At 47.6% G+C, this 25,775-nt stretch overlaps 1 protein-coding gene across 2 annotated transcripts in view; it reads left to right on the top strand.

Annotated features, from left to right (window-relative positions):
* Positions 1-3,716: 3,716 nt before the first annotated feature.
* Positions 3,717-25,775, top strand: part of LOC118371915 (probable methyltransferase-like protein 24) — a 54,145-nt gene continuing 32,086 nt past the window's right edge. The window contains exon 1 of one of the 2 annotated variants that reach the window (XM_035757574.2): positions 3,717-4,418. In XM_035757574.2, coding sequence (XP_035613467.1) covers positions 4,080-4,418 — 339 coding nt within the window. In that variant the 5' untranslated portion in view covers positions 3,717-4,079. The remainder of the gene's footprint in view (positions 4,419-25,775) is intronic. The other variant, XM_035757573.2, reaches the window with a different exon arrangement.

Genomic DNA, 25,775 nt, shown 5'->3' with positions numbered 1-25,775 from the left:
CCAACCCCACCCCCTCCAGCAGTCCCCTGAGCCAGCCAACCCCACCCTCCAGCAGTCCCCTCCAACCACACCCCTCCAGCAGTCCCCTGAGCCAGCCAACCACACCCCTCCAGCAGTCCCCTGAGCCAGCCAACCACACCCCTCCAGCAGTCCCATGACCCAGCCAACCACACCCCCTCCAGCAGTCCCCTGAGCCAGCCAACCCCACCCCCTCCAGCAGTCCCCTGAGCCAGCCAACCCCACCCCCTCCAGCAGTCCCCTGAGCCAGCCAACCACACCCCTCCAGCAGTCCCCTGAGCCAGCCAACCCCACCCCTCCAGCAGTCCCCTGAGCCAGCCAACCCCACCCCTCCAGCAGTCCCCTGAGCCAGCCAACCCCACCCCTCCAGCAGTCCCCTGAGCCAGCCAACCACACCCCCTCCAGCAGTCCCCTGAGCCAGCCAACCCCACCCCTCCAGCAGTCCCCTGAGCCAGCCAGCCAACCCCCCCCGCCCCGTAGTCCCCGAGCCAGCCAACCACACCCCTCCAACAATCCCCCACCTGTTAGTGTCCTCCCAACTCTATGTCCAATCACAGCCAGAGAAATTCTGACCCTGCTGCGCATCTACATTCACGCACTCGCAAAGCCTCAAACACCAATCTAACCACACACACTGAGCTTGTACACATGTGCTCCTGTGCTATACACACATAAGCATACAAAAATGGCTGCATGCATGCACACACACACATCTACACACACACGCACACCCTGCTACTGGTTCCAGCCCAGACACTCATTATTGGGGCAAATCTCCCCTCTCTTCCTCTTTTCTCCCCTCTCATACTCACATGTGGAGTCAATTGACCATTTTCCTCTCCCTGTCAGTCCAGTTTTCTACCACACAAACACACTCACTCCATCTTCCTTTCCTTTTATTTTCTCACTGTGGCTTTCCCTGTTCTACTCCATGCACCCAACTTGATTTCTTCCACAAGATGACCAGGTTTTCATGGAGATGTGGACAGAACGATGGAGAGGGCTGAGATGTTCTTCTCACCTCTCCAGACCCTAGAACAGCTGAGAAAGTTCTGCCTTCTTCCACCGTGAGAACCCAAACATCTGTCACACAGTCACTCACTTCCCAGCTACCAAGGGCTTTCTCACCAAAAACAGGAGTAAAGCCTCTACCTTGTGAGAGTGCCAAATGAAGCATCATTATTGTGGTGAAGTTGTTCGACACTCAATCTCTCTGAAGCACTCTATGGTCATTATTGACTTCTGCTCTGCATGGCCAACTGGAGTGGATGTCACAGAACCCAGGGTGAAGCGTAGAGTCACTGTCTCCTTCATCAACTACATCTGATTCTTCCCTGTTACTTCATCAAGTCTCAAGCCGTCACACACAGTGCAGAGAGGGGAATGGAGACCTTCCTAGCTTTCCCTCTGCAAGCATGTCATTTTGCAATAGTATGGTGCCAATAATGTACAAGCAAAGCAAAATGTGGCATGTGAACTCCGTGGAGAAAGACTTCCACCCACAGTATGTTCCATCAGGTCCAGCTAGATCAGAAACATACTCCTTTTACAATTGGTCTGGTACTTGAATGAATGGGTGGTGGTAGCAGACAGTGACCGTAGGGTCACCAGTTTGAATCCTGGGGCTGACAGAGAAATCTCTCTCAGTCAGTCCAGCTAGACATGCTTCACAGTGTCCCTCATGGGGATTCCTTCTCCCCTTCCTTGTTCCCGTTCCCTCTCCTCACCCCAGTGAGCTGTATTCTGAATGTTGTACCACTGACTGACCATATGGTGGCGCCATAGAGTGCTACATCTGTTAGAGCTAATAGCTGGATGGTGTTGCTGTGAGGGTTTAATCCATCATGTCCCTGTATGGCTCTGTGCTTGTCTTCTACCATTACACACTTACATAACTGGGGTTTTCAGAGGTGGGCGGTGGGGGGGGACAACTGGAGGGATGAAGGAATGAAATATAGTTATCATTTCTCCACTTTCCTCTCCTTAGATGGTATACTATGAGATGTGTTCTAATGCAGTTGGGTGTATACTGTCTGGCTGGTTGTAGGCCTACACAAACAAACTTTATACAATACACAAGTACCTATAGACATGTACTCTGCGGTAAAGCAGGTATTACGCAGGCGTGTGCCATATGTCAACGTGAGGGTCACATTCATGGGGTGTAACGTGCAAACACACTGTGTACACACACATATGCACAAACAGATACACATAAAACTCTACCTTGACCGCCTCAGGATAGAAGCTAGCTGGCCCTGGAAACCACTTAGAATTGGAGTGAAACAGTCCAATAAAAACACAGCAGAAGAAGAATTCATCTCATTTGTAATTCATTGAAAGTAATTTCATCTTTAACTAACATCCTCCATATTGACTTGGGAAAATGACCCTGTGTAATTGCCTGTGTGTCTGTGTGCTACTTCTCTCTACATACAGGTGGCAGTAGAGCCCTGTGTCTCCAGACAATCACAGCCTGTTTTCATAAATAAAGAGTGCACTGTCTGATTGCCTCCATATTATTCTCTTCATAAAGCCTGTGTAAATCCTCAATCATTCCACCCACATCTTCACTGACATAAATTAATAACGTCCCCAAAAGTCGAATGGATAAAGTTTCCCCAGCAGGCTAAAAATCCACTGTTCTTACTCTGACATAATCTACAATTTCCTACATTTAGTTGCCCTCTGCAATGTCAATAACAGAGTTAATAGATGGGAGCTGCAGTAGGGGAATTGTAATTATTTTGTTTCTGAATAAAGGAGCGATTGGGATGCTTCAGGGGGGAATCAATGAAGGAGTAGGTTTTAGATAGAGGCAGGAGGTGGTATAGAGTGTTTCAAAGTGATTTCATAGGACTTCAGTACTAATGGTTTATAGATTAATCATGTTTATAGCCCGCGTTTTCAGATTGCAGCGAGCAGAAAGAGAGAGAGAGAGATGGAGTGAGAGAGAAAGAGAAAAAAAAAGAGAGAATGAGAAAGAGACAGAGAAAAGAGAGAGAGAGAATGAGAAGAGAGGGACAGAGAATGAGAGAGAGAGAGAGAGAGAGAGAGAGAGAGAGAGAGAGAGAGAGAGAGAGAGAGAGAGAGAGAGAAAGAGAGAGAGAGAGAGAGAGAGAGAGAGAAAGAAAGAAAGAAAGAGAAAGAAAGAAAGAGAGAGAGAAGAGAGAGCTAAGGTAGATGAAGAACACTCACTCAGCCCTTCATTTCAAACACTGAAACACTTTCTTCTGTATCCCTCTCTTCTCCATTCTTCATGTTTGTTTTCTTTTCCCTCTCTCCTCTCTTTCTGTGATAGACTGCACAAACACACAGGTCATACAGTTCTTCACTCTCCAAGACTGCACTTCCCTGTCTCCTTGTCCCTTTCTCTCTCTCTCTCACCTTCTCACCTTCCTTCTCTCTCTTTGTCTCTCTGTCTCTCTCCTTCCATCTCTCTATGATCTCCTGTGTGAAACCGTGTCTGTAGAGAGAGAATGGGAGGCCTTGGTGACAGCTAGCTGTGGATGTGTTGGCCCTGCCCGGTGTAGAGTTACACAGTAACCCAAGACACAGGGGAACGGAGCGAGGGAGAGAGGGAGGGGTCAGACGGAGTGAGAGGGGTGTGTGTGAGAAAGGGGTGTGAGGGCTAGGACAGGGAGGGGAGAAGTTCCAAAACTTTTCATAGAGAGCGGCACACTATTCCACCGAGTCAATGTGCAGAGGTTCACACACACTGACACATACAGAGAGAGAGAGAGAGACACACACACACACACACACATACTAAATCACACAGGCACACACACACACACTCACTCACACTGACGTAGTTGTTTTGTGATGAACAGGTGTCCTCCTGTCTCACAAACCTTCAGTAATGCTCTTACTTATCTTGATCCAACTGTGGACTTAGGAGGAAAGGAAGGAGAGAAGGAAGACAAGAGAGAGACACACCACTCAAAGGATCAGGAGAAAAAGAATGGGATAGAGAAAGAGAGCGAGATCAACAATCTCACTGTTCAGGAGGCGAGAAAGAGAGAAACAAGGGAAAAGTGAGATAGACAGTGTATCCAGGCATGTGGAGAGACAGACTGACTAGAGGACTGGCTCTGCGCCTGTGTCTTCTCCTCACTGCTCTCTGTGTCTGTCTACATGTTTACCTGGAACTGGGGGAAAGGAGGGGGGCACCTTCGCCCCTCACCTTGGGACGTCCCACACAGACCAGCCAGGTGCTACTGGACAGCGGGGAAAGGAAACTGGGGGCTGCAGACCCCACAGAGAGCCGGGTTGGGGACAGAGCTGTGAAGAGAAGGGTGTCCTACAGAAGCACGCCGAAGAAGGACTCTGTAGCAGGGAAGACAGTGGGCGGGGAGGACCCCTCCACATGCTGCCCACCTCTACGCCCGAACAGAAAGGTGAGTGAGAGCGATTATACCTGCCATAGGGTGATGTGACCACTAAGCACATATCTGATCAGACGTCAGTATCTGCCGTTGAATTGTTCATATTTGTGGAACTGTATAAGTATTATCGGATCCGAGAGCAGAGCTTAGTGGATGATACCCACCTGGAGCAGTGAGTCACTGAGGGAGAGTTGATAAGGGGACGTTCAGGAGCGCTCGTTCACTCACTGTTGGCACAAAGCTGCTTAATCCTTTGAGGCTGACAGATAGAAGAGGAGAAGGGTAGTGGGATCAATAGAGTGCGGTCTCTAAGAGCTGTAGGCTGAAGAGGGGAGAGAGATGAGCGGCAGAGGGACTGACGTTCCTTAGGTTACAGATAGGGAACGGACTCCTGTGTGGTCGAGCTGAGCTGTTTTACCGTACTAAAGGCAACAGACACACCAGTCAGGGGAAATACTTTATCTGATAGACTCTGAGACTGAGAAAGATACTCTCAAACTGAAAGAAACTTCTGACTGTGCAGAAAGACCTGAGAACACTGAAATGTGCATTGAGTGAAATAACCAGCATTACTTGGTTAAATAGTTGATATGCTATTAGATGTTAACGTGTGAAGGTGGGGGGCTATTAGATGTTAACAAAGATGACTCACATTAGTTGGTTAAATAGTTGATATGCTATTAGATGTTAACGACTCACATTAGTGAAGGTGGGTGGGGTGGGTGGGCTAAAGATGACTCACATTAGTTGGTTAAATAGTTGATATGCTATTAGATGTTAACGTGTGAAGGTGGGTGGGCTAAAGATGACTCACATTAGTTGGTTAAATAGTTGATATGCTATTAGATGTTAAATAGTTGATATGCTATTAGTGTGAAGGTGGGTGGGCCAAAGATGACTCACATTAGTTGGTTAAATAGTTGATATGCTATTAGATGTTAACGTGTGAAGGTGGGTGGGCTAAAGATGACTCACATTAGTTGGTTAAATAGTTGATATGCTATTAGATGTTAACGTGTGAAGGTGGGTGGGCTAAAGATGACTCACATTATTGGTTAAATAGTTGGTTAAATAAGTTGATATGCTAAAGATGACTCACATTAGTTAAATAGTTGATATGATGTTTAACGTGTGAAGGTGGGTGGGCTAAAGATGACTCACATTAGTTGGTTAAATAGTTGATATGCTATTAGATGTTAACGTGTGAAGGTGGGTGGGCTAAAGATGACTCACATTAGTTGGTTAAATAGTTGATATGCTATTAGATGTTAACGTGTGAAGGTGGGTGGGCCAAAGATGACTCACATTAGTTGGTTAAATAGTTGATATGCTATTAGATGTTAACGTGTGAAGGTGGGTGGGCCAAAGATGACTCACATTAGTTGGTTAAATAGTTGATATGCTATTAGATGTTAACGTGTGAAGGTGGGTGGGCTAAAGATGACTCACATTAGTTGGTTAAATAGTTGATATGCTATTAGATGTTAACGTGTGAAGGTGGGTGGGCCAAAGATGACTCACATTAGTTGGTTAAATAGTTGATATGCTATTAGATGTTAACGTGTTAAATAGAAGGTGGGGGGCCAAAGATGACTCACATTAGTTGGTTAAATAGTTGATATGCTATTAGATGTTAACGTGTGAAGGTGGGGGGCTAAAGATGACTCACATTAGTTGGTTAAATAGTTGATATGCTATTAGATGTTAACGTGTGAAGGTGGGGGGCTAAAGATGACTCACATTAGTTGGTTAAATAGTTGATATGCTATTAGATGTTAACGTGTGAAGGTGGGGGGCCAAAGATGACTCACATTAGTTGGTTAAATAGTTGATATGCTATTAGATGTTAACGTGTGAAGGTGGGGGGCCAAAGATGACTCACATTAGTTGGTTAAATAGTTGATATGCTATTAGATGTTAACGTGTGCAACAAAGTAACTTTAAGGCGGTAGTCCCAATGTCCAATGGAGAGACAAAGACTCACATATCTCCTTCCACTCCCCCATATTTCTCCTGTCTCAGTCTCTCTCCTGTCTCAGTCTTTCTCCTGTATCAGTCTCTCTCCTGTATCAGTCTCTCTCCTGTATCAGTCTCTCTCCTGTATCAGTCTCTCTCCTGTCTTCTTCTCTCTCCTGTCTCAGTCTCTCTCCTGTCTTCTTCTCTCTCCTGTCTGTCTCTATCCTGTCTCAGTCTCTGTCCTGTCTCAGTCTCTCTCCTTCTCTCTCCTGTATCAGTCTCTCTCCTGTCTTCTTCTTTCTCCTGTCTCAGTCTCTCTCCTGTCTCAGGTCTCAGTCTCTCTCCTGTCTTCTTCTCTCTCCTGTCTTCTTCTCTCTCCTGTCTTCTTCCCTCTCCTGTCTTCTTCCCTCTCCTGTCTTCTTCCCTCTCCTGTCTTCTTCTCTGTCCTTTCTCAGTCTCTCTCCTGTCTCAGCCTCTCTCCTGTCTTCTTCTCTGTCCTGTCTCAGTTTCTCTCCTGTCTTCTTCTCTCTCCTGTCTTCTTCTCTCTCCTGTCTTCTTCTCCTGTCTTAGTCTCTCTCCTGTCTTAGTCTCTCTCCTGTCTTCTTCTCTCTCCTGTCTTCTTCTCTCTACTGTCTCAGTCTCCCTCCTGTCTTCTCTCTCCTGTCTTCTTCTCTCTCCTGTCTTAGTCTCTCTCCTGTCTTCTCTCTGCTGTCTCAGTCTCTCTCCTGTCTTCTCTCTCCTGTCTTCTTCTCTCTCCTGTCTTCTTCTCTCTCCTGTCTTAGTCTCTCTCCTGTCTTCTTCCCTCTCCTGTCTTCTTCTCTGTCCTGTCTCAGCCTCTCTCCTGTCTTCTTCTCTCTCCTGTCTTCTTCTCTCTCCTGGCTTAGTCTCTCTCCTGTCTTAGTCTCTCTCCTGTCTTCTTCTCCTGTCTTAGTCCCTCTCCTGTCTTAGTATCTCTCCTCTATTCTTCTCTCTCCTGTCTCAGTCTCTCTCCTCTCTTCTTCTCTCTCCTGTCTTAGTCTCTCTCCTGTCTTAGTCTGTCTCCTGTCTCAGTCTCTCTCCTGTCTTCTCTCTCCTGTCTCAGTCTCTCTCCTGTCTCAGTCTCTCTCCTGTCTTAGTCTCTCTCCTGCCTTAGTCTCTCTCCTGTCTTCTTCTCTCTCCTGTCTTAGTCTCTCTCCTGTCTTCTTCTCTCTCCTGTCTTCTCCCTCCTGTCTTCTTCTCTCTCCTGTCTTAGTCTCATTCCTTTCTTAGTCTCTCTCCTGTCTTAGTCTCTCTCCTGTCTTCTTCTCTCTCCTGTCTCAGTCTCTCTCCTGTCTTCAGTCTCTCTCCTGTCTTAGTCTCTCTCCTGCCTTAGTCTCTCTCCTCAGGGAGCCATGCTGCTTCTCTCTCCTGTCTCAGTCTCTGTCTCATCTTTAAAGAGCGACAAAACTCCAATCACCCCAGCATGTCTCAACCTGTCTTCTTGAAAATCACTGCAGGCTTGTCTCATTCCTTTCTTAGCCTCACCAAGAGCTAGTTGGCTCCTGGTCTGACATCAATAATAGATGTCACCATATGTTGCCTGTCTTCTGGTTTCTCCTGTCATTTGTCACATCCTGTCCTAGTGTTTCCTATCTCAGTCCATGCTGCTCAATAGTCCCACCTATCTCAGTCCTCCATCTTTAAAGAGTGTTTCCCTAAAACTCCAATCACCCCAGCATGTTTCCTATCTCCAGTCCTCTGAAAATCACTGCAGGCTTGTTATGCCACATCAGTCCTCCAACAGTCCCAAGAGCTGTTTCCTGGTCCAGTCAATCCAACAGTCCCAACAGTGTTGCCTGGTGCTCTCTGGTCCTCCAACAGTCCCACATTTGTCACATAAGCTCCAGTCCTCCAGTAGTCCCAACAGTGTTTCCTATCTCCAGTCCTCCAACAGTCCCAACAGTGTTTCCTATCTCCAGTCCTCCAGCAGTCCCAACAGTGTTTCCTATCTCCAGTCCTCCAACAGTCCCAACAGTGTTTCCTATCTCCAGTCCTCCAACAGTCCCAACAGTGTTTCCTATCTCCAGTCCTCCAACAGTCCCAACAGTGTTTCCTATCTCAGTCCTCTGACACTCCCAACAGTGTTTCCTATCTCAGTCCTCCAACAGTGTTTCCTATCTCCAGTCCTCCAACAGTCCCAACAGTGTTTCCTATCTCCAGTCCTCCAGTAGTCCCAACAGTGTTTCCTATCTCCAGTCCTCCAACAGTCCCAACAGTGTTTCCTATCTCCAGTCCTCCAACAGTCCCAACAGTGTTTCCTATCTCCAGTCCTCCAACAGTCCCAACAGTGTTTCCTATCTCCAGTCCTCCAACAGTCCCAACAGTGTTTCCTATCTCCAGTCCTCCAGTAGTCCCAACAGTGTTTCCTATCTCCAGTCCTCCAACAGTCCCAACAGTGTTTCCTATCTCCAGTCCTCCAACAGTCCCAACAGTGTTTCCTATCTCCAGTCCTCCAACAGTCCCAACAGTGTTTCCTATCTCCAGTCCTCCAGTAGTCCCAACAGTGTTTCCTATCTCCAGTCCTCCAACAGTCCCAACAGTGTTTCCTATCTCCAGTCCTCCAGTAGTCCCAACAGTGTTTCCTATCTCCAGTCCTCCAACAGTCCCAACAGTGTTTCCTATCTCCAGTCCTCCAACAGTCCCAACAGTGTTTCCTATCTCCAGTCCTCCAACAGTCCCAACAGTGTTTCCTATCTCCAGTCCTCCAACAGTCCCAACAGTGTTTCCTATCTCCAGTCCTCCAACAGTCCCAACAGTGTTTCCTATCTCCAGTCCTCCAACAGTCCCAACAGTGTTTCCTATCTCCAGTCCTCCAGCAGTCCCAACAGTGTTTCCTATCTCCAGTCCTCCAACAGTCCCAACAGTGTTTCCTATCTCCAGTCCTCCAACAGTCCCAACAGTGTTTCCTATCTCCAGTCCTCCAGTCCCAACAGTGTTTCCTATCTCCAGTCCTCCAACAGTCCCAACAGTGTTTCCTATCTCCAGTCCTCCAACAGTCCCAACAGTGTTTCCTATCTCCAGTCCTCCAACAGTCCCAACAGTGTTTCCTATCTCCAGTCCTCCAACAGTCCCAACAGTGTTTCCTATCTCCAGTCCTCCAACAGTCCCAACAGTGTTTCCTATCTCTAGTCCTCCAACAGTCCCAACAGTGTTTCCTATCTCCAGTCCTCCAGTAGTCCCAACAGTGTTTCCTATCTCCAGTCCTCCAACAGTCCCAACAGTGTTTCCTATCTCCAGTCCTCCAACAGTCCCAACAGTGTTTCCTATCTCCAGTCCTCCAACAGTCCCAACAGTGTTTCCTATCTCCAGTCCTCCAACAGTCCCAACAGTGTTTCCTATCTCCAGTCCTCCAGTAGTCCCAACAGTGTTTCCTATCTCCAGTCCTCCAACAGTCCCAACAGTGTTTCCTATCTCCAGTCCTCCAGTAGTATCAACAGTGTTTCCTATCTCCAGTCCTCCAACAGTCCCAACAGTGCTTCCTATCTCCAGTCCTCCAGTAGTCCCAACAGTGTTTCCTATCTCCAGTCCTCCAACAGTCCCAACAGTGTTTCCTATCTCCAGTCCTCCAACAGTCCCAACAGTGTTTCCTATCTCAGTCCTCCAACAGTCCCAACAGTGTTTCCTATCTCAGTCCTCTCCAACAGTGTTTCCTATCTCCAGTCCTCCAACAGTCCCAACAGTGTTTCCTATCTCCAGTCCGCCAACAGTCCCAACAGTGTTTCCTATCTCCAGTCCTCCAACAGTCCCAACAGTGTTTCCTATCTCCAGTCCTCCAACAGTCCCAACAGTGTTTCCTATCTCCAGTCCTCCCAACATAACATATTTTTGTTGTAGCCCTGGACAAACTCCCCTGATTCAATTGAGGGCCTGTTGATTAGTTGACAAGTTGAATCAGGTGTGCTTGTACGGAACTACAACAAAAATGGGTACTGTTTGGGGTACTGAAGGACTGGAGTTGGGAAACACTGTTTGGGGGACTGGAGGACTGGAGTTGGGAAACATTGTTTGGAGGACTGGAGTTGGGAAACATTGTTTGTGGTACTGGAGGACTGGGGTTGCGAAACACTGTTTGAGGGACTGGAGTTGGGAAACATTGTTTGGGGTACTGGGGGACTAGAGTTGGGAAACACTGCTGGGGGTGCTGAAGGACTTGGGAAACACTGCTGGGGGTGCTGAAGGACTGGAGTGCTGGGAAACAATGCTGGGGGTGCTGAAAGGACTGGACTTGGGAAACACTGCACTGCTGAAGGACTGGACTTGGGAAACACTGCTGGGGGTGCTGAAGGACTGGACTTGGGAAACACTGCTGGAAGGACTGGAAACACTGCTGGGGTGCTGAAGGACTGGACTTGGGAAACACTGCTGGGGGTGCTGAAGGACTGGACTTGGGAAACACTGCTGGGGGTGCTGAAGACCTGGACTTGGGAAACACTGCTGGGGTGCTGAAGGACTGGACTTGGGAAACACTGCTGGGGTGCTGAAGGACTGGGTTGGGAAACACTGCTGGGGGTGCTGAAGGACTGGACTTGGGAAACACTGCTGGGGGTGCTGAAGGACTGGGGGGTGCTGAAGGACTGGACTTGGGAAACACTGCTGGGGGTGCTGAAGCTGAAGGACTGGAGTTGGGAAACACTGCTGGGGGTGCTGAAGGACTGGAGTTGGGAAACACTGCTGGGGGTGCTGAAGGACTGGACTTGGGAAACACTGCTGGGGGTGCTGAAGGACTGGACTTGGGAAACACTGCTGGGGGTGCTGAAGGACTGGACTTGGGAAACACTGCTGGGGGTGCTGAAGGACTGGACTTGGGAAACACTGCTGGGGGGTGCTGAAGGACTGGACTTGGGAAACACTGCTGGGGGTGCTGAAGGACTGGACTTGGGAAACACTGCTGGGGGTGCTGAAGGACTGGACTTGGGAAACACTGCTGGGGGTGCTGAAGGACTGGACTTGGGAAACACTGCTGGGGGTGCTGAAGGACTGGACTTGGGAAACACTGCTGGGGGTGCTGAAGGACTGGACTTGGGAAACACTGCTGGGGGTGCTGGGTTGGGAGGACTGGACTTGGGAAACACTGCTGGGGGTGCTGAAGGACTGGACTTGGGAAACACTGCTGGGGGTGCTGAAGGACTGGGTTGGGAAACACTGCTGGGGGTGCTGAAGGACTGGACTTGGGAAACACTGCTGGGGGTGCTGAAGGACTGGACTTGGGAAACACTGCTGGGGGTGCTGAAGGACTGGAGTTGGGAAACACTGCTGGGGGTGCTGAAGGACTGGACTTGGGAAACACTGCTGGGGTGCTGAAGGACTGGACTGACTGCTGGGAAACACTGCTGGGGGTGCTGAAGGACTGGACTTGGGAAACAATGCCTTAGAGGAGCAGAATACATTTTGTCGTGTGTTCTCTCTATACCTCCCTTACTTCCTCTTACATTGGCATGTGTTCATCTTTCTCTCAAAGTCTTTCCATCGCTTCCCCCTCTCTACCTCTCCCCCCTCTCTATCTCTCTCTCTCCCCTCTCTATCTCTCTCTCTCCCTCTCTATCTCTCTCTCTCCCCCTCTATCTCTCTCTCTCCCCTCTATCTCTCTCTCTCCCCTCTCCTCTCTCTCTCCCCCCTCTCTCTATCTCTCTCTCTCCCCCTCTCTCCCTTCTCTATCTCTCTCCCCCTCTCTCCTCTCTCTATCTCTCTCTCCCCTCTCTCTATCTCTCTCTCTCCCCTCTCTCTATCTCTCTCTCTCCCCGCTCTCTCATGGAGACTTGTTTTCACATAACAGATGAATGACATGGGTTTGGAAGGCAGACGAAGGCTCAGTGTTTCTGACAGAGATGTTGAGGATGAAGAGCCAAATGGGAAACAGATGACCTTCATGAGCAGTGAGAAGCACACAGGAACGCTCTGTGCTGTCGTGGCACACTTCACTCTTATCAGTATACACTTCTAAAAGGGATAAGGAGTTTGAAGCAGTGTGAAGTGGATTACCGAAAGCTGTATAGAGAAAAACACATAGCAGATCATAGCATGTGTGTCCAATGTAATGACAATCCATGAACCATGCCTGTTCTGTCTGTTTGACATGACGTACTGCTGAATGGATTGGAACATTGGCGCCTCCAATTTAATGAGCCCACAGGTTCTTATAGTGGTCTATAAATGTGTGTGTGTGTGTGTGTGTGTGTGTGTGTGTGTGTGTGTGTGTGTGTGTGTGTGTGTGTGTGTGTGTGTGTGTGTGTGTGTGTGTGTGTGTGTGTGTGTGTGTGTGTGTGTGTGTGTGTGTGTGTGTGTGTGTGTGTGTGTGTGTGTGTGTGTGTGTGTGTGTGTGTGTGTGTGTGTGTGTGTGTGTGTGTGTGTGTGTGTGTGTGTGTGTGTGTGTGTGTGTGTGGAGTAGACAGGACAGCCTGAGGGTTTGTTTGAGGTTTGTTTGGATAATTAACAAACCAAAGGAGATCTATCTCTCAGCTGTCAAGTCTCCTGCTTGTGCAAACACCCCATCTTTTATTTAATAATTTACCTTTTCAAGCCTTATTTTATTTCTTCTGCTTGACTTTTTCATTTCTAAGTAAAGGGATGGAAGTATGGAGGGGGTGGAGGAGGAGGCATTATCACAAATGATAGAGAAACAGAATGCATTAAACCACTTAGAAACATCAACTTAGACAAACAGCACCTAAGAGACAGAGATGGGGACTGGGACGGGGGGAGGCATGAGAACCAGTGATCTCTTGAGATAAGCAGGCCGTAGGCCCAACACTGGATTAGAATAGGCTAGGTTAAGACTAGAGTTATAACCCTACACACACAGGTACACACACACACACACACACACACACACACACACACACACACACACACACACACACACACACACACACACACACACACACACACACACACACACACACACACACACACACACACACACACACACTCACGCGCACACACACACGCGTAGACAAACACACATGTAGACAAACACACATGTACACACACACACATGTACACACACACACACACACACACACACAAACAATATCCTCCATTAATCTCTCCATCAAACTCCATAGTTCTCTCTCTATTTCCCTCTCCCTCAGTCTCTCTATCTCTTCTCTCAGAGGACATCAAGTGAGTTATCTATGAGCCACGGTGCTTATCTGAGGAATTCTGCACCACAGCCACAGATCCCTCATCACTGATGGACCAGCTGTCCCTAATCCGGCTCACAAACTCAGCAGAAAAAACACACTGGGGTGTATAACAAAACAACACTCACCCTTATCATGAGCAACTGAGTTGGTCATATACTGTTCATGTACACATAACAACTCATAATATACACGTGTCGACAAATAGCAGTGCACAGCACAGAACACAGCACAACATAGAGCTTTCACACAGAATGTCTGAGTTAGCTGATACGTTCACGATCCTGTCTTCTGGTGTGTACTTTTCCTTCAGCTTGCCTCGTTTTTAGTTTTTATTTAACCTTTATTTAACTAGGCAAGTCAGTTAAGAACAAATTCTTATTTACAATGACGGCCTAGCATGCATTGGTAATAAAAAAGAATCACAAATGTTGTCCCACATCAAAGCCTTTTCCTGCACTAAAATAACCCAGTGGCCTCATGGGTTGAATGTTATTAATTATTTTCTTAATTTCATAATAAATAATCATAATTTTTATGGAGTATATTTCAACTCTATATCTTCAACTGTTTTTGTAAGCCCATAACCATGTGTTTGAGGTGGATACTTAAGTTTTAAAGTAGATTTATTTAAGACCACTCCCCGATGTGACCCTGATTTAGCCCACTGCAGTCAATGGTTCATTCACTCTAGCAGTTTGCCTCGTCAGCCAGAATGGCCTGAATTTCAATTAGACAACCCTTTATTTAAATGAGTGGAAAGAGATAAATAAACACCTATTTCAATTAAGCTATTCTGTTCACCCAGAGAGCGATGACTTTAGTTGAAATTAGCATCAACATGACACTAAATGAACGCTGCCCTCACTCAATAACAATCCATTTGGTCTGGTTCATTTCTATTTGTGAGCTTAGTCACTGAGTTTAACAAAACTCAAACAGCAAGTGGGGTACAAATGGGTTTGGCAAAGAAACTAAAGTGACCCTGGTTCTCTAAGCAGTCTAGAAATGCGGGGAGAGGAGGACAGAGAGGGAGGACACAGAGAGAGAGAGAGAGGAGAGAAGAGAAGAAAGAAGAAGAAGAGAAGAAAGAAAGAATAGAAATATTCCAGAAAGAAAGAAAGAAAGAAAGAAAGAAAGAAGAGAAGGAGAAGTAGACTTTTTAATCCCATAGGTGTGACTGAGTTTCTCAGACAGCTTTAAACCCAGAGCTGAGGGAACCAGGGACAAGGGAGTCACAGCAGATAACTGAGTGAAAAGTGACATGTCACCTGGGGTCACACCATGTCTATTCTCCCCTCCCTGGAGTTGAGGCTGGAGCTACAGCTGGAATGCCCCATAGAGTCACAGACACACTACCATGACTGGCTTTACCAGTTGTTACTAAATTCATTTGACCTGTATGAAGTCAACATATTATTCTGAACAAAAATACAGTGGGGAGAACAAGTATTTGATACACTGCCGATTTTGCAGGTTTTCCTACTTCTAAAGCATGTAGAGGTCTGTCATTTTTTTTATCATAGGTACACTTAAACTGTGAGAGGCGGAATCTAAAACAAACATCCAGAAAATCACATTGCATGATTTTTAAGAAATTAATTTGCATTTTATTGCATGACATAAGTATTTGATACATCAGAAAAGCAGAACTTAATATTTGGTACAGAAACCTTTGTTTGGAATTACAGAGATCATACGTTTCCTGTAGTTCTTGACCAGGTTTGCACACACTGCAGCAGGGATTTTGGCCCACTCCTCCATACAGACCTTCTCCAGATCCTTCAGGTTTCTGGGCTGTCGCTGGGCAATACGAACTTTCAGCTCCCTCCAAAGATTTTCTATTGGGTTCAGGTCTGGAGACTGGCTAGACCACTCCAGGACCTTGAGATGCTTCTTACGGAGCCACTCCTCAGTTGCCCTGGCTGTGTGTTTCAGGTCGTTGTCATGCTGGAAGACCCAGCCACGACCCATCTTCAATGCTCTTACTGAGGGAAGGAGGTTGTTGGCCAAGATCTCACGATACATGGCCCCATCCATCCTCCCCTCAGTACGGTGCAGTCGTCCTGTCCCCTTTGCAGAAAAGCATCCCCAAAGAATGATGTTTCCACCTCCATGCTTCATGGTTGGGATGGTGTTCTTGGGGTTGTACTCATCCTTCTTCTTCCTCCAAATATGGAGAGTGGAGTTTAGACCAAAAATATCTATTTTTTGTCTCATCAGACCACATGACCTTCTCCATTCCTCCTCTGGATCATCCAGATGGTCATTGGCAAACTTCAGACGGGCCTTGACATGTGCTGGCTTGAGCAGGGGGACCTTGCGTGCGCTGCAGGATTTTAATCCATGACGGCGTAGTGTGTTACTAATGGTTTTCTTTGAGACTGTGGTCCCAGCTCTCTTCAGGTCATTGACCAGGTCCTGCCGTGTAGTTCTGGGCTGATCCCTCACCTTCCTCATGATCATTGACGCCCCACGAGGTGAGATCTTGCATGGAGCCCCAGACCGAGGGTGATTGACCGTCATCTTGAACTTCTTCCATTTTCTAATAATTGTGCCAACAGTTGTTGCCTTCTTACCAAGCTGCTTGCCTATTGTCCTGTAGCCCATCCCTGCCTTGTGCAGGTCTACAATGTTATCCCTGATGTCTTTACACAGCTCTCTAGTCTTGGCCATTGTGGAGAGGTTGGAGTCTGTTTGATTGAGTGTGTGGACAGGTGTCTTTTATACAGGTAACGAGTTCAAACAGGTGCAGTTAATACAGGTAATGAGTGGAGAACAGGAGGGCTTCTTATAGAAAAAACAAACAGGTCTGTGAGAGCTGGAATTCTTACTGGTTGGTAGGTGATCAAAAACTTATGTCATGCATTAAAATGCAAATGAATTACTTAAAAATCATACAATGTGATTTTCTGGATTTTTGTTATAGATTCCATCTCTCACAGTTGAAGTGTACCTATGATAAAAATTACAGACCTCTACATGCTTGGTAAGTAGGAAAACCAGCAAAATCGGCAGTGTATCAAATACTTGTTCTCCCCACTGTATATATGCAACATGTAAAGTGTTGGTCCCATGTTTCATGAGCTAAAATCCAAAATCCCAGAAATGTTCCATATGCACAAGAAGCTTATTTCTTTCAAATTTTGTGCACAAATTTGTTTAGAATCCCTGTTAGTAAGCATTTCTCCTTTGTCAAGATAATCCATCCACCTGACAGGTGTGGCATATCAAGAAGCTAATTAAATGGCATAATCATTACACAGGTGCACCTTGTGCAGGGGACAATAAAAGGCCACTCTAAAATGTGCAGTTTTGCCAATGCCACAGATGTCTCAAGTTTTGAGGGAGCAATTGGAATGCTGACTGCAGGAATGTCCACCAGAGCTGTTGCCAGAGAATGGAATGTTAATTTCTCTACCATAAGTTGCCTCCAACTTCGTTTTATAGAATTTGTCAGTACGCCCAACCGGCCTCACAACCGCAGACCACATGTAACCAGGCCACCTCAGAACCTCTACATCCGGCTTCTTCACCTGCGGGATTTTACTGTAACTCAGTAAAATATTTTAAATTGTTGCATGTTGCGTTTATATTTTTGTTCAGCATAGATAGAGAGTAAAATAAATGATAGGATGGAGGTTGATTTGGTAGCATATGGATTGCAGTAATGCAAAAGATAGTTAAGAATTTCCATAACATAACATCATGTGAGCAAATGGATTCCAGATGGACTTTTGAATAGAGGGCTATTCTATTAACGATGTCATCTCCAAAGTATTTTGCCCCAACCCATGTAATAGACTATGAAGAGGTTGATTATTGAACCAAATTCACTGTCTGTTGTACAGTGACTCTTATCAGACAAAGGCTCCCACTAAATGTCTAAAACTGCCACGTCCTGAGGGTTGGGGTTAGGGTTGGGGTTAAGGTTGGGGCTAGGGTTGAGGGCAGCTCTCACAATGGTCCCTCTCAGACATGCTCATTTTGTTTGGGACATTCCATTAGTTCTCAACCTCCTACAGAGAAAACTGAGGTGAATGGGCGCCATTGACCTACGAAAAAGCTAGCTGCCCCCCTGGCAACCAACCCCAACCCCCAGATACCTCCTCCACAGTGAACTGTGGGCTTTAAGTCCTCCACAGACACAGGAAGGCACACCAGGTCACCAAAGGTAATCTTTTACACCGGCAACATCACGCTACACTCTCAGAAAGAAAGGTGCTATCTAGGGTCTGAAATGGTTCTTCTGCTGTCCCCATAGGAGAACCCTTTGAATAACCATTTTTGATTCCAAGTAAAACCCTTTTTGGGTTCCATGTAGAATCCTTTCCACAGATGGTTCCACTTGGAACCCGAAAGGGTTCTACCTGGAACCAAAAAGAGTTCTCCTATGAGGACGGCCAAAGTGACTTAGTGACTGTAGAGTGTCGGGTCCTTTGTTGTAGAGGTGCCAGAATACAGCCACCACTTCTACGGTTGTGGTTAGGTTGTGGTTAGGTAGACACTATTAGAGACCTGAGTAGCACAGCAGACAAGGAGAGAGTTTTGTTGTTGGTATAAGCTCGCTGTGTTGAAACAGTCAGTCATTTTTACTTTGTTAGGAAGGCTTTCTTACTCTCTCTGTCTTCTGTGGGGTTTGTCTGCTTGAAGATTTGAAGAGGCAAGTGCTTGGCTGGTAGAGAAAAGAAAGGGATAGAGAGAAAATGAGAGGGAGAGAGAGCAGAGGTGTCATGCACAGAGAATCTAACAGGGCACTTGTCTTGTCTTGTAGTGTGAAGTAGAGGTGCGATGAAGAGAATTTAAAATGTCAAAGTGCATAGTAGAGTAGTGGTGAAGAAATTGAACAAGATGTTCATATATCTCAGATCTAACAAACCCTCTCTCTCTCTACACACAAACCCATCTATCCCTCTCTCACCATCTCTGTCTGTGTCATATGGCACTCAGCAGTACTGTCCATAAGAAATCCAACACAGATGTCATATCTGGGCTTAGGTCCAGGCAGACAGCCAGGGAGCTAGGCAGGGAGGGAGCCAGGCAGGTAGGAAGCCAGGGAGGCAGGAAGCCAGGGAGGCAGGGAGGTAGGAAGCCAGGGAGGCAGGGAGGGCGGCAGGCAGGCAGGTAAGAAGCAAAGGAGGCAGGGAGAGCGGCAGGCAGGCAGTCAGGGAGGCAGGCAGGGAGGAAGCCAGGGAGGCAGGCAGGCAGGTAGGAAGCCAGGGAGGTCGGCAGGCAGGCAGGGAGTCAGGTAGGGAGGCACGCAGGGAGGGAGGTAGGTAGGCAGCCAGGGAGGTGGCCAGGGATGCAAATAGTCAGGGAGCACGAGCACGAGCACACACTCACACACGCCCAGATGTTACTTAGGGAGAGTACAGTATGTTTTTTCTTTTAAATCCACTCTGCAGGGAACAGAAATGGAAACGGTGCCTCCCGCCATCCAACACTCCTACAGACCCTCCATTATCCCCCTTCTCCCTCACTCTCTCCTTCCCCCTGTCCCTGCCATACAGACTATCTCCTCTATCCCCCTTCTCCCTCTCTCCCTCTCTCCCTCTATCCCCTTCTCCCTCCCTCCCTCCCTCCCTCCCTCCCTCCTCCCTCCCTCCCTCACTCCCTCCCTCCTCCCTCCCTCCCTCCCTCTATCCCCTTCTCCCTCTCTCCCTCCCTCTATACCCTTCTCCCTCTCCCCTCCCTCTATACCCTTCTCCCTCTCTCCCTCCCCTCTATACCCTTCTCCCTCTCCCTCCCTCTATACCCTTCTCCCTCGCTCCCTTGCTCCCTCCCTCTATCCCCTTCTCCCTCCCTCTCTCCCTCCCTCTATCCCCTTCTCCCTCTCTCCCTCCCTCTATCCCCTTCTCCCTCTCTCCCTCCCTCTATCCCCTTCTCCCTCTCTCCCTCCCTCCCTCCCTCCCTCCCTCTATCCCCTTCTCCCTCTCTCCCTCCCTCTATCCCCTTCTCCCTCCCTCTATCCCCTTCTCCCTAACTCCCTCCCTCTATTCCCTGTCTCCCTCCCTCTATCCCCTTCTCCCTCGCTCCCTCCCTCTATCCCCTTCTCCCTCTCTCCCTCCCTCTATCCCCTTCTCCCTCGCTCCCTCCCTCTATCCCCTTCTCCCTCTCTCCCTCCATCCCCTTCTCCCTAACTCCCTCCCTCTATTCCCCGTCTCCCTCCCTCTATCCCCTTCTCCCTCTCTCCATCCCTCTATCCCCTTCTCCCTCTCTCCCTCCCTCTATCCCCTTGTCCGTCTCTCCCTCCCTCTATCCCCTTCTCCCTAACTCCCTCCCTCTATTACCTTCTCCCTCTCTCTATCCCCTTCTCCCTCTCCCTCCCTCCCTCCCTCCCTCCCTCCCTCCCTCCCCCCTCCCTCCCTCCCTCTATCCCCTTCTCCCTAACTCCCTCCCTCTATTACCTTCTCCCTCTCTCTATCCCCTTCTCCCCTCTCTCCCTCTCTCCCTCCTAACCCCTTCCCTCCCTCCCTCCCTCCCTCCCTCCCTCCCTCCCTCCCTCCCTCTATCCCCTTCTCCCTAACTCCCTCCCTCTATTACCTTCTCCCTCTCTCTATCCCCTTCTCCCTCTCTCCCTCTCTCCCTCCCTCTATCCCCTTCCCCTAACTCCCTCCCTCTATTACCTTCTCCCTCTCTCTATCCCCTTCTCCCTCTCTCCCTCTCTCCCTCTAACCCCTCCCTCCCTCTAACCCCCTCCCTCCCTCCCTCCCTCCCTCCCTCTCTCCCTCCCTCTATAACCCCTTCTCCCTCTCTCCCTCCCTCCCTCTATCCCCTTCTCCCTCCGTCACTTTTCCTTTAAACCTAGCTTAATCCCAGTCAGATTATGGTCTTTATTAAAAGGACTAGCGTAATCCTCCCACTTTAATTTGGTTATATTCTCCCTGTACACTGAGCTATACACCAGCTCTGAGCTGGGATTGTTGAGACGAAACCAGCCATACCTAAATTAAACCTCAAGGCTGTAATACATGGATTAAGTGTGGCTGGCATATTAATCATTCCTGCAGTTGGCCTATTACTGTATACATTTGCCTACCATTGTCTTACCATTATGAGCAGAACAATTCACCTCAATCCATTTTGATTTCTGAACCCATATTGGTTTTTTATGATATCTATGGAATTCCATTTTCTATGGGTGGGTCCTCAATAAGACCACCACTTTGGCTCTATTTTGCTCTAATCTTATAATAGCCTTAACCCCTTGACCTCCAAGGACCTAACATAAAGTCATGCTACCAGTAGTAGATTCCCATCGAGAGCAGAAGCCCCCTAGGGTTCCAAAATGTTTCTTCGGCTGTCCCCATAGGATAACTATTTTTGGTTCCAGGTAGAACCTTTTTGGTTCCAGGTAGAACCTTTTTGGTTACAGGTAGAACCTTTTTGGTTCCAGGTAGAACTCTTTTTGGTTCCATTTAGAGAGGATTCTACATGGAACCTAATAGGCTTCTACCTGGAACCAAAAGGGTTGTTTAAAGGGTTTGCCAATGGGGACAGCCGAAGAAACCTTTTAGGTTCTAGATAGCACCCTTTTTCCTAAGATTGTAGTCTTTTGGAGATTGGATTGGAGGGAGGGGGAAGGGAGGGAGGGGGAGGGAGGGAGGGAGGGGGGAAGGGAGGGAGGGAGGGGGAAGGGAAGGGAAGGGAAGGGAGGGGAAGGGAAGGGAGGGGGAAGGGAGGGGGGAGTGATCGAGATGGATGATCTCCTACTTGTAAAAAATAAAGAGGGATAAATCAACAGAAGATAATAACAGTGTGTGTGACATTGGCCCAGAACGCTAAGCAAGGCTAAATACTGTACTGAAAAACAACAGGCTGGGATGTGTTTGTAATAATATATTTCCTGAATTCAATTTCAACAGCAGCAGGCACCCCAAACTCATTTAAACCAAATGTTTTGTTGAAAAGAGACACCCGGTGAGTTGAAGTTTTAACAGGTGGATGGAGGCAGCTAATAGGCTGTGGGAGAGATGATGTCCCACACCGCATGTTTAGGATTGGCTATAATGCCCACCCAAAACCTCCCTCCGTACTAAACCAATTTGCACAACCCAAAGAGGAGGGGGGACTTGTTATCCCACCTGTTCTGTTGAAGATGCCAGGCAGTGTAACAGCAGGTACCAGACCTGGACCAGACCTGGACCATGTCCAGCAGACAGACAGAGCAGACTTGGCATCTCAGTGCCTGTATGTATCATGGTGTCTTCAGCTATGCAGACAGTTCACCTTTAGCTTTCACTTATACTGTACAGCAGACACAGACCTTCTGATTTCTGTTCAGTTCTACCCCTCTGGGCACAGACATCAGTTCAGAGTCTAGTTTGATTTACTTTTCAAGAACAAAATGTAACCATCTCATTGGATTTAGGGTCAAATGTGAGTGACACAAATGACCAAAAAAACACACACAAATGACCTAAACTCCTTTAAGTGTATGACTTTTTGCAAATCCAATCAGTTTTCCACATTGATTCAACATCATCACATAGATTTGTTTTTGTTCATATGATGTGGAAACAGTTCATTCAACCAGTTTGTGCCCAGTGGGACTTCACATTTCCAGAACTTGTAGATAAGGCCATATCAGATATGTAGAAACTTCTCCTTCTCTCTCTCTCAAATAAAATCAAACTTTATTTGTCACATGCGCCGAATACAACAAGTGTAGACCTTACCGTGAAATGCTTACTTACAAGCTTCCTTATTTACTAAATAAACTGAAGTACAAAATGATAAAAAGTAACACAATAAAATAACAACAACGAGTCTATATGCAGGGAGTACTGGTACTGAGTCAATGTGCGGGTGTACAGGTTAGAGGTCATTTGTACATGTAGGTAGGGGTGAAGTGACAATAAACAGTGAGTAGCAGCAGTGTAAAAACAAAGGGGGGGGGTGTTAATGTAAATATTTCAGCTGGTCATTTTATTCATTGTTCAGCAGTCTTATGGCTCGGGGGTGGAAGCTGTTAAGGAGCCTTTTGGTCCTAGACTTGGTGCTCCACTACCACTTGCCATGCGGTAAGCAGAGAGAACAGTCTATGACTTGGGTGACTGGAGACTCTGACAATATTTTGGGCTTTCCTCTGACACGCCTGGTATAGAGGTCCTGGATGGCAGGAAGCTTGGCCCCAGTGATGTACTGGGCCGTACACACTACCCTCTTTAGCGCCTTACGGTCAGATGCTGAGCAGTTGCCATACCAGGTGGTGATGCAACCGGTCAGGATGCTCTCGATGGTACAGCTGTTGAACTTTTTGAGGTTCTGGGAACCCATACCAAATCTTTTCAGTCTCCTGAGGGGGAAAAGGTGTTGTCTTGCCCTCTTCACAACTGTATTGATGTGTTTAGAGCATGATAATTCATTGGTGATGTGGACACCAAAGAACTTGAAACTCTCGACCCGCTCCACTACAGCCTTTTCCTGTAGTCCATGATCAGCTCATTTGTCTTGATCACATTGAGGGAGAGGTTGTTCTCCTGGCACCACACTGCCAGGTCTCTGACCTCCTCCCTATAGGCTGTCTCATCGTTGTCGGTGATCAGGCCTACCACTGTTGTGTTGTCAGCAAACTTAATGATGGTGTTGGAGTCGTGTTTGGCCACACAGTTGTGGGTGAACAGAGAGTACAGGAGGGGACTAAGCACACTCCCCTGAGGGGCCCCAGTGTTGAGGATCAGCGTGGCAGACATGTTGTTACCTACCTTTACCGCCTGGGGGTGACCCGTCAGGAAGTCCAGGATCCAGTTGCAGAGGGAGGGGTTTAGTCCCAGGGTCCTTATCTTAGTGATGAGCTTCGTGGGCACTATGGTGTTGAACACTGAGCTGTAGTCGATGAACAGCATTCTCACGTGTTCCTTTTGTCCAGGTGGGAAAGGGCATTGTGGAATAAGAGTAGATTACAATTATTGTTCCTCCACTCTCCACCTCCTCACTCTCTACCTCACCACCCTTCTACCCCTTCACTCCTCTACCCACCACCCCTCTACCCCTTCACCCCTCTACCTCACCACCCTTCTACCCCTTCACTCCTCTACCCCTTCACCCCTCTACCCACCCTACGTTCACCCCTCTATCAGTTCTAGGGATTATTTATGGTTAGCCCATCTGTCTCGCTGCTCAGTGCTCACACCTCTGAAGGGCAGGGCACTGAAAAAGGCATAACCTTTTCTCCCACTCTCCATGACTCACCAATTGTAAACCTGCCAAGACAACCTTGAGCTAACATGACTGTTGAAGTCTTTCACCACGTTACCTAACACACTGGCATAGAACTACCTCCCTGAGGAGGAACTGAGTGCCCAAACATTTCTTCAGTTACAGAGTGAATAGAAATCTGTGAGTAGTATAGTTTGACTGTCTTCATTTTCTTCCTGCAAACTACGCCTGCTAGCCTACCAGCACACATTTATACCACAGTAGTGGGTCTGGGAAAGATCTGATAGATAGAGATTAAGGACTGAGAGCAGAGAGAGAGAGAGCAGATGATACTCTGCCTCAGTCTGATTAACTGAGGTGTCCTGGAGGTGTTGATGGCTTGTTGCTGCTCCACTGATCAGCGGATCTAACAGTAATCCCATCACCACACAGCAGTCTCACACACACACACACACACACACACACACACACACACACACACACACACACACACACACACACACACACACACACACACACACACACACACACACACACACACACACACACACACACACACACACACACACACACACACACACACACACACACACACACACACACACGAGCCTGCAGGCAGAAACAAGTTGAGAACGTCAAGCCTGGGTAACATCACATTGAAGCCAGGATCTGATGCTGTGACCAGGTTTTTTACATTTTTTTATTATATCTTCTATTGTTACAGGAGCCCCTTCTGAAGAGACTGTAGGGACACATCTCAACGGAATCACTCTGTCTCTCTGTGTCTGTCTCTCTGTGTCTGTCTCTCTGTGTCTGTCTCTCTGTGTCTGTCTCTCTGTGTCTGTCTCTCTGTGTCTGTCAGGGGTATGTTCTGTCTGATTTAGAGCATCCAGGTGTGTGTGATGAGAAAACTCCCTGCCCAAGCAATTACATTTCCTCATCAAATAAGAACAAGGGAAAGAAGGAAATCAGAACACGACATTACTGGGGGGCTGGAATACATTACAGTGTTGGGTCCTCTAAGGTAATTCTTCTCAGAAGGGTAATTAAAACCGAAGGCAGATTCTCATTCTCTGAAAGCAGTCACACACCTCCACCCCTGGCCAAATGGCTCATAATCCACCCATCCCTGATCCCCAGTTAAATACCCAACCCAAATATTTCCCTGTTAATCTGTGGGTGTCAGGGCCTGATGTTCACTGATGTTCAGTCCACGACAGGTGGCTTTCACAGGGGCTTCAGGCTGAGGGAGGGGCTATAAACTGAGGGAGGGGCTATACACTGAGGGAGGGGCTATATCAATCAATCAAATGTATTTATAAAGCCCTTCTTACATCAGCTAATGTCACAAAGTGCTGTACAGAAACCCCGCCTAAAACCCAAAACAGCAAGCAATGCAGGTGTAGAAGCACAGTGGCTAGGAAAAACTCCTAGAAAGGCTGGAACCGAGGAAGAAACCTAGAGAGGAACCAGGCTCTGAGGGGTGTTGATGTATAGTGTAGTCTGGTCCCAGATCTCTGTGTTGATGTATAGTGTAGTCTGGTCCCAGATCACTGTGTTGATGTATAGTGTAGTCTGGTCCCAGATCTGTGTTGATGTATAGTGTAGTCTGGTCTCAGATTTCTGTGCTGTTTTTCTCCATGGTAATTGTCGTGCTTTCGAATGGTAGGCCTAGTAGTAGGAATGGCTTACTGCAGACAGAGCTAAAAGGCTTGCATGCTGAAAGCTTCATAGCACCAGCCCAGCATCACAAGTGAGGGATTTTCAGTAGAAAAGCTCAGGGGGTGAAGGCAATATGATTTGACAGAGATGAGAGGGTCTGCAATCTCCTGAGCCACTGTAACCCCCATCCTCCTCTTCTTCTCTCTCTTCTTCTTTCTGTCTCTCCCTCTTTCTCAATCTTCTTCTCCCCCCTCTCTCTCTCTCTCTCTGCCTCCCCCTCTACCTCCCTCCCTCCCTCTTCTACTCCTGTTCTGACTAATTGCCCAATTATGTTTTTGTGTCTTTTCTCCCCTCCGAGCTCTGCTTAATGAAACACTATCACACAGGGACAGAGGAAATCACAAGCAGAAAAACAAGAGAAACAGATATGAAA

This window comes from Oncorhynchus keta, unplaced genomic scaffold (assembly GCF_023373465.1).
Source record: "Oncorhynchus keta strain PuntledgeMale-10-30-2019 unplaced genomic scaffold, Oket_V2 Un_contig_24620_pilon_pilon, whole genome shotgun sequence".
NCBI classification, from domain to species: Eukaryota; Metazoa; Chordata; class Actinopteri; order Salmoniformes; family Salmonidae; genus Oncorhynchus; species Oncorhynchus keta.
The sequence above is the reverse complement of the archived record's forward strand: the minus strand, read 5'-3'. Positions and strand labels throughout refer to the sequence as shown.